This window comes from Gambusia affinis, linkage group LG06, assembly GCF_019740435.1.
Source record: "Gambusia affinis linkage group LG06, SWU_Gaff_1.0, whole genome shotgun sequence".
Classification (NCBI taxonomy): domain Eukaryota; kingdom Metazoa; phylum Chordata; class Actinopteri; order Cyprinodontiformes; family Poeciliidae; genus Gambusia; species Gambusia affinis.
Window position 1 is genome coordinate 8,854,121 of NC_057873.1, and position 13,826 is coordinate 8,867,946.

At 36.6% G+C, this 13,826-nt stretch overlaps 2 protein-coding genes across 2 annotated transcripts in view; both read left to right on the forward strand.

Annotated features, from left to right (window-relative positions):
- Positions 1-48: 48 nt before the first annotated feature.
- LOC122832160 (tubulin-specific chaperone cofactor E-like protein) lies at positions 49-7,615 on the forward strand. Its single transcript, XM_044118665.1, has 11 exons — positions 49-563; positions 2,358-2,453; positions 2,569-2,633; positions 3,173-3,352; positions 4,743-4,882; positions 5,107-5,288; positions 5,528-5,784; positions 6,511-6,637; positions 6,759-6,875; positions 6,970-7,081; positions 7,409-7,615. The coding sequence occupies exons 4-11, from the start codon at positions 3,205-3,207 to the stop codon at positions 7,613-7,615; spliced, it is 1,290 nt and encodes a 429-aa protein (XP_043974600.1). The 5' UTR covers positions 49-563; positions 2,358-2,453; positions 2,569-2,633; positions 3,173-3,204.
- A 116-nt stretch (positions 7,616-7,731) lies between these two features.
- The window catches only part of usp2a (ubiquitin specific peptidase 2a), a 52,206-nt gene continuing 46,111 nt past the window's right edge, over positions 7,732-13,826 (forward strand). Inside the window, exon 1 of the mRNA XM_044118659.1 lies at positions 7,732-7,862. The gene's annotated coding sequence lies outside the window, so the exon portion shown is untranslated. The remainder of the gene's footprint in view (positions 7,863-13,826) is intronic.

Genomic DNA, 13,826 nt, shown 5'->3' on the forward strand with positions numbered 1-13,826 from the left:
AAGTTTGTGTTTTCAACCAAGTTTCTCCTAGACATTTGGTTCCACATTTTGCTGTGTTTTTTTTTTTTTCTTTCCGTTCAGCCTTTAAAATCAGAGTTAAGTTGTTTCTCTAATAAAGCCACCAAATTAGATTCTACTCTACTGCAACTAACTCTTTTTTCTGGATCATCTCATTTTCTTTTTCTGCCTCTCTCTGTTCTGTTCTTTCAAATGAGACATTGCTCAAGCTTACTTACTTCACTTTTAAAATATTACTTAATTATTTACTTTTTAATTGTTACTTTTTTAATTTACAACACTAGTTCTTGCACACAAATATCTCTTTTCCTCAATGTTTTTTTCTTCTTTCTGTATTTTCTTTAAAAGCATCACATAAACCGGGCTCATAAAAGGAAACACTTAAACATTTGCCACTGAGCGTTATTAGATTATAGTGTGCAGAAAAAGAAACCGGGAAAGGGCTTTCGGCAACATGACGTCACTTCCTGGATGTAGGGGGGGGGAGACCAAATGACAGCTGGTTTGTTTTCATCAACAAGGGGGATCCAGTGTGGACAGTAAAGGTACGTACTGCGACCACCTACCATGGTGTCGTTGTCTGTGCCCAGCTCAGAGTGTTATCACCCTTATGGAGAACATTAACATCGCATTTCCACGGTTTCCATCTGCTCTCCGTTTCGGGCTCCATCGAGCCGTTGCTCCTGCTGCTGGGGGTCAGACTGGTTATTTTCAGAGAAGACAGGACTCTGACCGTGAGATACAAGCAAGATGTAAAGCTTTGTAATCTATCTATAGTAGTTATTCCCCTGTTTATGTTTTCACTATAAACGGGAGCTGTTACCATTTAGGTTAGGTTCGCCGTCCTTCTGCTTCTAAACACCAGATTTCTTCAAGAAATCGGTGAATTTTAGACTCGATGGGGCCTTTTAATCCAATTTATGAAATGACACCATAAACATAAGGCGGCGGTACTTTCAGAAAATTGTTTACATTGGATCGGCATTATTTCTTTTCAAAAAAATATTTCATATATGCTTAAGTCAGTAACTTTTTTGTCAGATTCATCCCTGGTTGCCAAGTGGATTTTTTTGTGGTGCGTTCGAGTCGTACTCGATTGTCGGAATTTCCGATTTCCAAATTGGTGAATCGGGAAATGGATTTCGTATTGACGTCACACCCAACTTGTACTGTGCTTCATATGCAATTTCTCTTATTTCTGTAAATATGTACAAGTAGGTGAAGGAAATTTGCAAAAATAAACAGTTTTTTTGTGTTTCATTAAATGGTTGAGGGACACTGACTGCACTGTACCTTTGTTTGCATGTTTCTTCTTTGCAGTGCTACTGTAAAGAAGATGGAAGAAAAAAACAAGAAAAGAAAAAAGCTTGCAATGAAGGATTTGTAAAATTATCTATGCTGAATTTTTTGTTCAAAAAATAAATTTTTCCATTAACGCTGAAATGATATAATAAAAAAGAAAATCATATTGCTATTCTAAGGACAGTGGCAAAAGTGGTAAAGTTCCCCTGAAAACGTGTTGTTTTCACCACTGTCTCATACTTCAAAATAAATACAGAAGTCACAGAATATTAAATCTTTTGGTTGTACCATAAGTAAGACAAACTGATACTGTTACAGGTCTTATTCGAAGGTCTAAATTGTTTTCTGGTTTTCTTGTAAGACAGTAAAGAATAGAAACGACACAGCAACAGGTGGAGAAGGGGCAATTTGTCCATACAGTCATATAAAACTCCGCCACTTTCTGTAATATCTTATTAAAAAATTTTTAAACTGTAGGAACAGCATGACAGTGTGTTTTTCTGGAGTTTTAGATTGTAATTATTAAAAATTTTGTGTTACTGTACTTTGATACACAACTGGCCAAGAGCGGACTCTCCTAATTAGTGGATATAAATATAAAGATAAGGAAACGTTTGTGCAGTGACGTATTAACTATGGGTTAGAAAATCCAATAGTCTAAAAATAATCATTTATTTATGAATAAATATGTCATGTATGTTTATGAACTGGTCATCAGTGTCTTCTAGAAGTTATGGCTAATGTGAAATTCATGTTGAAGAAATAATGCGTTTTGATTTACAATAGAAATCAACAAGGCTAGTTTAATAATTAGCAAATCGCAGTTTCTTTATAACTGATTTATTTAATTAAAACACAGCCTATGGGTTTATTGTCACTAACTCAGAAATAGATATTTAATGCGTGAAAAGGTTTTTGAATACAAGCATCTCTATCAGCTTGCTCAATAACAGAGTACTGCTGTTTTGCACTGATGATTTTTATTGGTGAGCATGTCAGTGAACAGAGACTGATCTTTAACCTTGTTTGCTTTGCAGTGGTGATCCTCCTCCCTTATCTGGTCTGACAAGAGCACCAACAAGGTGCTCTTTTCTTTCTTCAGACTTCTCCTCACTCCTTCCATCCATTCTGGAGTAAGATATTAACCCCTTATTTAATTAGACTCTGCTTTGGTAGGACATCCAAGGGATGATCTGTGTAGATGATTAGATTGGATATAAAATTCACTCATTCCGGTGTTTCTGACAGGTCGTCTGTACCAAAACAGCACCAAACAGCTGATTGCAGCCACACCAAAGCAGATATCGGTTCAGGTATGGTGACTGAGCCCCTACCGTTAGAAAACACTGTGATGTCACTTTAGACAGCTGCATAAGAAACTGTAATACGATCCTTTATATTTTTATTCAAGCAACAACTGATACATAATTTATGTTTCCCTCCAGCATATTCCACAGTGAGGCTCTGCCTGCCAAGCCTTATAAAACAGATGCTGGTCATTTTAATTATGGGAAGTCAAGTGATTATCTTGGTCCACCTGCTGTGGTTTCTTTTTCTATGTTTAAAGGGGAAGCCTTATGTATTTTTTAAGCACATAGTGACATTTTCTAGCACCATAAATTAAATATGTTACCTTCACTTGTAAAAATGCTTTATATAGCAAACAAGTTCAACAGATGCACAGTTCCACCAGCTGTTTGCTGTTGCTACCAGTCTGAAGGAACTGACTAGGGAAGGCATAAAGGAGGATGTTTTTGAACTACTTAACTACGTCTACATCTTATGAAGTCAAATCAACAGAAAACATTGCAAAGAAGTCCCTAACGGTGAGATAAGTTCTTCGTTTCCATAGCTGAAGAGGAGGCCGCTCAGCAGGAAAGCGTCATGGAGCCTCCAGAAGACAGGGAAGGTCGTTCTTTTGTGGAGGTTATCAATGAGAAGTACAGCCCAGAAAACTTCCCGTACCGCAGAGGGCCTGGGATGGGAGTGGTGGTGGTTCCCACTGCAGGTCTCCAGGGTTCCCCCATGAAGGGTGAGATGGAGTGGTCACCTTTGTCTTGTTGGCAGTATATTTATTTTATTTCTGCTAAGAGTGGCATTTTGTTATTTATTGGCACCAAGTTTTACCCTGCGATAAAAATAATCAAAGGACTTGTTCATTCTTGCACAAAGATGAATGAATATTTATTTATTTATTTATTTATTTATTTATTTATTTATTTATTTATTTATTTATTTATTTATTTATTTATTTATTTATTTTCTGTCTCAAACCAATGACATTGTTTCTATGATGCCTCACCTATTTTTGGTTGTGAATTGATTGAGTTTTTAAATTTTCTGAAAGCACTGACAGGTCAGTAGAAGGAAATGTCAAACATTTTTCCCCCACTAATTATAACCATAATAGCACAGATGCCCTAACAACATGTTCTGTCACGTCTATGTCTTACATGTTAATATGAAGTATTATGGTGGCTTTTTGAAGTAATAAGAACCACACAGTTGAGGGAGCAATGTGACATTTATGTAATATATTTGACCAAGAACACTTCAGTTTAAAAACGGCTGCAGTTAAAAGTAATAACCTAATCAAAGTCTGAATCACACGGTTTTCCACGGTTTAGCTGGCAGAGCATCTTTCCTCCTTCTCTTTCTGTCCATTTCCTGTCACTAAACACCACTTGTGCTACACATGCATAAGTACGTTGTTAAATATCAGTTATTTGCTGCTGTCGCCCTAACATTTGACTGCTTAAACTGCACAGAAACGATGCGTTACAAATCAAAAATACTAAGATTGACTTTATGAATGATTTAATTTGAAGGGTGGAGAGATAAAATAAATTTACTCTGTATCTAACACATTTGAAGTAAAGATATTTATTTAAAAATTGTAAATAATTAAAAGAAAAATTCTTAAATTATTTTTGATGCGTGCATCTGAAGTTTTAATAATATTTTCACACATATAAATATCAATTTTGAGACTTTTTAAATTGTATTTAATTGTGGCCCTTTTGGGTTTTCATACCTGCTGATGTCCACAGTGTTCATATTTTAAGCTCCTTTGGATTTGAGCTCAAAATGACCTGCAGGAGTTTAGATTTTTCTGCAGTATCTTCATGTCATTCACGATGGATCACCTGCAGCCACAAACTCTGTTTTTCTTCCCTCTTACTGCAAGGTGGGAAAAACAACTATTTAAAAGGTAAAACTCTTTTATGCAACTTAAATATAAGGCATGCGTTTTCTTTCATAGGTCTGTTTAAAAACTATTCTTTCCCCAACATGGTTGTACAGTCCAGTTCTGCATTCTGAGCTACTCTTGTAACTTCTAGTATTCACTCTGAATGTCGAGACCTAGTTGTGTTCACAGCCCTTAAAAAAACTTTAAAATGTCCCTCTGTCCCTCACACTAGACCGCCTGAACTTGCCCAGTGTGCTGGTGCTGAACGCTTGTGGGATCAGTAAAGCAGGAAACCAGGCTGAGATCGCTGCCTTCTGTGCTCATGTCATGGAGCTGGATCTATCGCACAACAATCTTCAAGACTGGCAAGAGGTAACTTTGAAATCTCTCAATCCTTTCTGGCTGTAGATAGTGTTAGATCCGTGAAATTAAATTAGGTCAAGCAATGACTGTTTATAGTTGTTTGTATTGTGTTAAATCAACTGTTAAAAAAAAAGCAGAAAACCTTTGAGTAGTACGATTCGGACTTTTCCTCATAGTTTTTCTGGTGTTGAATTTGTCTATCAGATTAAAAATACTGATCATACTTTTTTCAGATCAGTAAAATTGCATCAAGCATCCCCAATCTGGAGTTCCTCAACCTGAGCTCTAACCCGCTGGCAGGAACCATTCTTGAGCCACAGTGTGCTGAAGCCTTTTCACGAGTGCGACGCCTTGTTCTCAACAATACTCAGATATCCTGGGATACAGTGATGCTGCTGACCCAGAACATTCCTGAGTAAGGAGAGCTGCACTAAATCCCTGTTTTTAAAGGAGTGGTATTATGTATTTGGCTGGCTTTTAATTGGTTGATTGTTTGTTATTTATTCCTGTAAATGTATGTATGCATCCAAAGCAATAGATGAATAGTTTTACCAGAAATTAGGTGTGTGCACTCTTCTGAAATCCACTGTATGTCTCTCCCTGTTTTTCCCTTCAGTGTGTATTTTCCTCAGCTCTCCCTTTGTTCTTCTGCAGGCTAGAGGAACTGTTCCTGTGCCTTAACGAGTACAGTAGTGTGAGTGTCTCCAGCGTGGCCTGCCCCACCCTGCGCCTCCTTCATATCACCGACAACAGCCTCCACGATTGGGCCGAAGTGGGCAAGTTTGGCTCCATGTTCCCCAGCCTGGACACTCTGATCATGGCCAACAACAACTTGGCCTCCATTCAGGACAACAAGGACATCCTGGCACGACTCTTCCCCAACCTGCGCAGGATCAACCTAAACAACTCAGGTCAGTGGGTCGCACGGTGGGCTTGTTTCGATTCACTGTTAGACTCTTTGAATTAGTCTCTTATTATAGTTCTATCTTGAGCATTAATGTTGCTTAAGCTGAGTGGTTTCATTTTGTATTGTAGAGATTTAAAATAAAATTTCAGTATCATGGCAGCAGCTAATTTTAGCACAACAAGCATGGGTCGTTTTATTATAAAAACTTTGTTCTAAGAGTCCTCTCCACATAGTCTTTAATCTCAAGCAGTGTGTCTATTTACAGAAACTGAGTGAGGGTTTATTTGCAGAGCTGTTTTCAGAGGGAGAAGGACAAAATTAACATCAGAGAAATGTTCAGATTATTTATTTATTTGTGAGCCATCCTTCGTCAGAGTTATTCTTTAAAGGACAAATGTATTTATTGTAAACATTATTTGGAAAGTGTATTCAGTAGCATATTAAAATATTTTGAGCAGTTTTCTTGCACCAAGATAATGTGTGGGCAGGCAGGCAATACTGTATTAATATAATTTCCTTTTATAATATTTTGTTTAAATTTTTTTTTCAAAAAGATCTTGAAAGTACTTGTTCTAACTTGAGTATAAACTGCTGGAAATTCTGCCGGAAACAAAAGCCGCTGCATTGAACTGCTTCAACACCTGAAAACCTATTTTAGGTTTTCCGTAAAAATTCAGTTGTCCATTCAGTTGAAAGTCTCCGCTCAACTTTTTGGCATATGTGTTGTCAGGTCTCAACCAATGGGAAGACATTGAAAAGCTGAACTTCTTTCCAAAGTTAGAGGAGGTGCGACTGCAGGGCATTCCTTTACTGCAGGCTTACACCAAGGCAGAGCGCCGCTACCTCATGATAGCACAGTGAGTCTCATCCGTCATGAGTAAAACCGTTTGAGACAATTTTTGTCTCCTGATTTGCTAATTTTTAGACTCATGTCATTCCTAGTGCATAACTTGCTCATGTTTACATGGTTCTCCTCAGGCTTCCCTCAGTATCCAATCTAAATGGCAGTGTTGTGACTGACAGTGAGCGTGAGGATGCAGAGAGGTTCTTTATCCGTCACTACTTAGACTGCCCTGAGAAGGAGCTACCGTTCAGGTAAACTGCACAACTTGCTTCTCTTTTATCATAACTTCAAAAGTGAAGTGTGTTTTGTGTTTGTTCGTATAAAAGCTGCTCTTTCCGCGCGCAGATACCATTCCCTGATAACCAAATACGGCAAGCTGGAGCCGCTTGCTGAGATCGACCTCAGACCTCGCTGCCGGGCTCAGGTTGAAGTTCACTGCGAGGAGAAAGTAGAAGAGGTTAGTATGGTAATGATTTAATACCAAAAATACCGTCATAACAAAGTACCTTGTGAAAAGTTTCCCTCTAAACAGTGAGCAAGCACTGAAATAATCTTATAGCCATTTAAGGTTAGCGAGTCCTCGTCTTTATTAGGACCAGAAATGTATGTTTCTGAGCCCCAAAATAACTATTACTGTTGAAGGCATAAAATATTAAGCCAGTCTTGTTTACCCCATTTCATGTTGTTTAGTTGGATGGCCATATATCTGTATTGATTGAAAATTTGTGCTGGGGTTTATGATGAAACAATGCTGTAACTCTGGTTCCATTTGGCTTTGTTTCAGCTGTGCATCCGTTTGGACCAAACCGTTGCTGAGCTGAAAAAGCAGCTGACGACTGTGGTCCAGCTCTCCACCAACAGTATGAGGCTTTACTACATTGACAAGGACAGCGCCTTTGGTCCAGAAGAACTGAAGTACAACAACCGGGCTCTCCACTCCTACTGCATCCAGGATGGTGGTGAAATACTGGTAGTGCCCAAGACCAAGTAGAAACCTTTTATTTAGAAGCTTGATAAGAAGGATTTAGATGTCTAGGACTATGTTGTTTGCTTAATTGTTATTGCTTGGAAACACTTCTGAAACAGCAAAGGTGACGTGTCTTTTTGACTGGAGAGAGGCAGTAAAAGGATGAACGCCATCTTGGAGACTGGAAAACGAAACTACGGTGGGCCACCGGTTGGCTCTTGCTGAAAGTCCAGAGATGATATATTTCAGCTTTATTTAAAGAGAAACTCAAGTGAGTTGAAAGATTTTCTATGCTAAAGGCTAAGAGAGCAACATGGATTCTGCTTGCAGCGTTAGCAGGCAGGAGGGCACTGCAGCAAGTCTCAGCTGCTTATTTATTACACGGCATCCACCAAAGCACCTTCACCGACAAATGCCCAGCACTGTTCGCTTGCCCACCTGTTCAACAGCTACCTTGGTTTTGGCATAACAAGAACCTGTTGCCACGTGGAGACAGACAGCTGCTCTCAGGTGCACTTTGGCCTCCGATACTACAGAAAATCTGCCTAAATTAAAATGTCAGATTCAGGAAGGGTGAATTCTGATGGAGGATGTTATAGTCATGTTTTTACAGTCCATATGAAAGTACAAGAAATATTAAACTGACCACCCCACCAGTATTGTGTAGCTTACATAGACTGATGGTCCACGATTGGTGCTTTTATGAAACAATAATTGCAGTTACAGTCTAATTTCCAAACTGATTTCAAAATTGATATAAGCTAAATGTAAAATGTGTTTCCTGTTAGAAAACAATAAGAAAGTTGACAGGAAATTAATAGAAAGAGCTTAATTGTACCAATTTATCAATACTAATCCTCAGCTGCCAATATTATGTAAAATCACATTACACTGAGATCTGATATTTAATATCACAAATCTTTGCTTTAGTGTATTCACTCACACAACCACAAGTGTTTAATGTTGTATACTGCCCCCTGCAGGCCTCTGTGTGAGGCAAAAAACTCAACTTGAATGACAATCTTTGTGATCAGCCTTTATGATTAGACAAGTGTGTGTGATTTTAACAGTTCTCATTTAGTTTTGTATGTCTAATAATTCAAAAAGGGATTCTATTCAGCAGATTTATTTATCTCTATATAAACGGTAGAGACTGAGAGATGTTCGATTCTCTGATCAGTATCATCATATTTTAAACATACATTTCCATTTTTATTGCATAAGCCTGCAACACATTCCAAATTAGACATTTCAAGTATTTCAGAGTGGAGATGTTCTGGCATCTGAAAATCAACCAGTTTTCTTTAAACATGTCCTAGAAAGCACAACAGTAAGGAGTTTTCATCCTCTTCAAACATTCAGTTTTAAATTTCTCCACAGATTCTCTTTTTTACATAAATCATAATCATATTTGGGTCAGTCTCTTTTCTTCCTCTGTCATAACTTTGTAAGGTATGGAGAATAATTTTTTACACTGCCTTTTTGAGAAACCTGTGAATCTCCTAAGGGAAGACCCACATGTTGTTCTGAAATGTCTGCTGTACTTTTGTGCATCAATGCAGACATTATAGAGGTGGAAATGAGGGCTAGGTAAAAAATTACAATAACAATAAAAATACCCTGGCCTTCGGATGAGATGTTGATACTCCTTTTTATATTCAGTCTGTGTACAGAAATGAGCAGTGTAAGCCTGTACACTAACACCATAGTCATTTCATGATATTCTGGACTGTTAAGGGAGAAATATGCAAATTCCACTTATATTAAAGGAATATTGATTTAGTGCCTTGCAATATAATTCACACTTTTACATAGTTTGCCAATTTGTAATTATAGTTTTAGGGGATTTTGTGTCACAGACCAAACCAAAGTAGTAGACTAGGGAGGAAGATTTATTTTAGTTAATAAAAAATCATTACACCTCTCATCCAAAAAACTTGTTCAGTTCTGAGCAAAAGTGGGAATTATTGCATATAGGTACAGGAAGAACAATCACACTCAAAGATGATCCAAACAGGTCACCTAACCATGCAACCCATATGTGTTTATTCACATCTCAAGTTGTGAATGGTTGCAAAAACTGCCCAAAGAGACAGGACAAGTCTGCATTGTAGGTGTTAGAATGATGGAACCTGACACCACCACCTCTGTAGCCTGTAATCTAGGGTAAACATAGAAAACCAGAAAAGTTAGCCTGTCACAGAAGCAGCTCTTACACCAAATCATATCTACAAAAATCAGGTGACTTCACATATTTTAAATCCCATTTGTTCTTTCACTTTACAATTCATAGATTGTCTTTAAATGTGTTGCAGGCTTGAAATGCATAATAAATGGCACGGAATTCAAAATATTACAAATCTCAGCAGAGTACAGTGTCTTCATTGAAGGTTTGCACTTTATTTTTTGTCTTATTTATATTTTTGAAATGCTGTATAAGCAGTGCATAAGCAGATGTTGATCTCAGTTGTGGCATTTAAACACACTTTTGACCTGCCCTGGGGACATTTGTGTATTTTACCTTTCCATCCATTCTGCATCAAAACACTTTCACCAAACACAGAATAGTATCTTAGAATCAATATTATTACTATGATTAAAGTTATTACAATGTGGTATATATACAATAGTTATTGGTTTTATGAGAATGTATCCTTCTTGTAAGCAAGAAGCATTGACCTTAGGAGTTTGGTACTAATGATTTTCCTTTAACAAGCTACTTAGCAGAATCCCAAAACATCGCTCCAGCTATAGACAGCAATGTTAATGCTATGTTACTGCGCAAAGATTCAGCTCAACAAAGCTGATTTGTTGAGCTTCAAAATGAAATATTTCTGCCTAGTTGGTTTTGGGAGACAAATCTCTAGATGGTGTCTATTAACAAAAAGATCCAGCTTGCTTTTTAGAGAATCTGAATTACATTTTAACATTTGAAGTTCAAAATCTTTCAACTGATCAACCTTGTGTAATTTGCTACATTATACACCAGAAATTTTTAGAAATTATTTTAATTCTCTATTCTATTTGTTAAAGCAAAAAGGGAAATATAAAAAAAAAAATTCCATCAAATACACATAAGATTGAGACAATAATAAAACTACTATTTTTACCCAGGATAAAATTGAATTAAATTATTTAACATTAATAGCAAATTCTTTAATAAACTGTTTTAAATGTTAGAGTCTAATTTGCTTTGATATTGATATTCTTAGCTCTCTAAGCTACGGTTAACTGTATTTTACTTTCCACTTCAAAACTAGAGAAAACTTTATATCTCCATTTTAGAGCTCATACTCCAAAGTTTTTTTTCCTTATCTAGAGTGTTTGTTCTCCAAATCTACAGCTATACTTGAATAAGTGTTCATGTAGAAAAAAACTAAGTTGGACCCTTTCCTCCATATTTGATCACGGCAGTTTTGAAATCAGTGTTAGTGTAGCATGAATTGCAGCCATACTAAACAGAACAAAGAGGCAGTAATGTAGTGCAAGCACCAACCATCAGGTTTCCAGTACTACTACCTGAATGTGTCTTAATCAACATGAGCTTGTTTGGAATAATAGAATGTTGCATTAATTTGCAGCGAGGGATGATATAATGATATGCATGTTATCTATTTATTGATTGTGCATTCACAAGGAAAGTTTTTACACCTGCCTAGATCCATAGAGTAATGCACTTCATGACACTGTGTCTTAATTTAACAGAGAGCGGCTGATTTCAAGCCTTTATGTAGAGATTTAGCATTTCTTGAAATTCTGGTGTAATGTTTGTTCTGTTGTGAGCTGAAATTTAGCCTTTTACAACCCCCTACCCCTTAAAGTACCATACAGATTTTTTGTAATAAAAAACTGATTTGAGTTATATTTGAATTGACATAAGACATTGGCATCAAAGTTTTTCATATTTTGAATCCACAAGTAAAAGGCTTAAAAACAACAAAACTCCCACACACATAGGTCCTTAATTGCTAAGTTTTACCTTTATTATTTTCTGACGTTCCTCTTTACCTGTCTGTTTAGCTGTTTTGTGCTTTAGTTTTTGCCTAAGTCAGAGTAAAGGAATAATCAACATCAAGCTTCAGTTTCCAAAGAATCAAACTCAGAGGTTTTCATTTCAAAAACCATCCTTTATTAATTATTCAGCAGTTCAACATGGAGACATCCACCACACAAACCAAAACCACACCAGCAGTATCTTCAGTAGATCAGAATGCACTTCAACTTTATTATTGATATCTTTATGTTTTATTTAAAATGTGTTTCATGTTTTTTGCACATTGATGTACTGTAACTTAAAACATTGTAAAAAAAAAATGTGTTCAATATTTGAAAAAAAAAAAAATCCTTATCTGCCTTTTTTTCCCCCAAGAATAACATGAGGTGATTAAACCACATATATTTCGACACACTAGAGATTGTTAGCTTAGCTTAGCAAAAAAAAAAAAAAAAAAGAGTGGGGAAATTGGAAAGAATACATCTGTATGTTCTTCTGACTCTGTTAAACTCTGATCTTAGTGCACAGTTATATTTAAGTAGAGGCTATTGTTTCTAACTTCTATGCTCCCCTTTTGCAGGATTTTTGTGCAAAGCGAAGCTAGTTAGGTGCCTCTGCTTCTTTACATTAACATTAAGACCTAATTGTGGTGTTAAATCTCAGATTTTTACCCATCTAGTTGAAACCAACATAATATCCTAAAAACAGTCATATCTTAAATTATTGTGTGGTAAAGGAATTCACAATAAGTGTTTAAAAAAATGCTAATAAAGCCTATGGAGAGCACAAAATTGTGGTAATGTCATTTAAGTAGTCGAGTACCAGCCCACTAATGTTGGATTCTCTTAAGTTCTGGAAGTAAGAAATCTTGAATTTAGAGTCTGAAAGATCAGCTAGAGGTGCCTGAGAAACCCTGACCTCAAAATCCAATATGGCTGCCACATGTAAAGTCAAAGCTTCAGTAAAATTGTTGATTTAAGCAGCAAAACTAGCAAATCACTTCCTTTTATTTTTTACTTGCACAATGAATCCTTCCAAACTAGTCAGGATTTTAGGATCTGCCTGACACACAAGTGCGGGAGCTTTCTTTAAACCAGCGATGTCTAGAGTCAAAGGAGTACTGTCCAGCATGTTTTAGATGTTTCCATCCCACACCTGAATCAACTGAATGATTTATTAGCAGAACTCCTTCAGAACTCAACAACACCATAAGAAGCTAATTGTTGGTGCAGAAATTCATCTAAAAAATGCAAGACACTGGCCCTTGAGTACTGGAGATGGACATTCCTGGTTTAAGGCTGCACTGTTCTGGTAAATAGATGTTTTCTGCTAATGTACATTTAGTATGGGCATTCAAGAGTTCTGCAAAATATGGAGAGCCAAACTGTCCAAATTATATAAAAATAATTTATTAAATCAATATTTCGCATCTCAGTGTCTAATTCATGGATGGATTTAGATAAATGATTTAATTTAACAAATCTCATTTTTTAAAATTGCTATTTAAATCAAATGCACAGCACTTTTTATTTCAAATTCTCATCATTCCCATCTGCAGAGGCTACATGGGAGTACAGTTGTACTTGGGGTCTTTCTGCATTAAGTTTCTACCTATGCATTCATGGGTTAACTCCTGATTCCATCTCCCTCCCAGTCTAAAAACTGAGAGGGAGATGGGAGGGAGATTAATTGGTCTTTCTGAAATGCCCTTAGGAGGGAGTTTATGTTTGCATGGTTGCCTGTCCTTTTTTGCTCCATGTTGCCCTCATGACTTGTCCAAGGAGTATCTTGTGTGATACCTAACACCAACCTCCCACAGCCCTGTAAAAATAAGTTGCTATAGACTGATAAATGCCTTGCAGAACACCATGACTACTTTGGTAAATAGACCCCAACATTAATGGCTAACCTGCTGAGCAGGTTCACTTCAGGACACATTATTTGAACAATAGAACTACTATTCTCACTTACTGATTGACCCTCTTTGTTTTTAAGTGCCAAAAATGATTTAATTAAATTATTAAGTCAAATAATTATAAATGGATTAATTATGTGTAACTGTTAATTAGTACATAACAAAATATGCATAAGAATATTTTATTTACAAGAAATCGTTTTTATTAACTAGTGAACTATTCATTTCATAACCTAGTTGCAGTATATAAGTAATGTATAAGTTGTCAGCTTTCCTCGTCTGGCTCAATGGGTGGGATTACCAGTTCTATAACTAAAAGGGATTGG

Bases quoted from the DNA above. Each gene is read 5' to 3' on its own strand.
- LOC122832160 (XM_044118665.1), top strand. From the start codon at position 3,205: ATGGAGCCTCCAGAAGACAGGGAAGGTCGTTCTTTTGTGGAGGTTATC. The intron at 6,876-6,969 runs GTAAACTGCACA...TTCCGCGCGCAG, and splicing joins GAGAAGGAGCTACCGTTCAG to ATACCATTCCCTGATAACCA. The intron at 7,082-7,408 runs GTTAGTATGGTA...GCTTTGTTTCAG, and splicing joins GCGAGGAGAAAGTAGAAGAG to CTGTGCATCCGTTTGGACCA.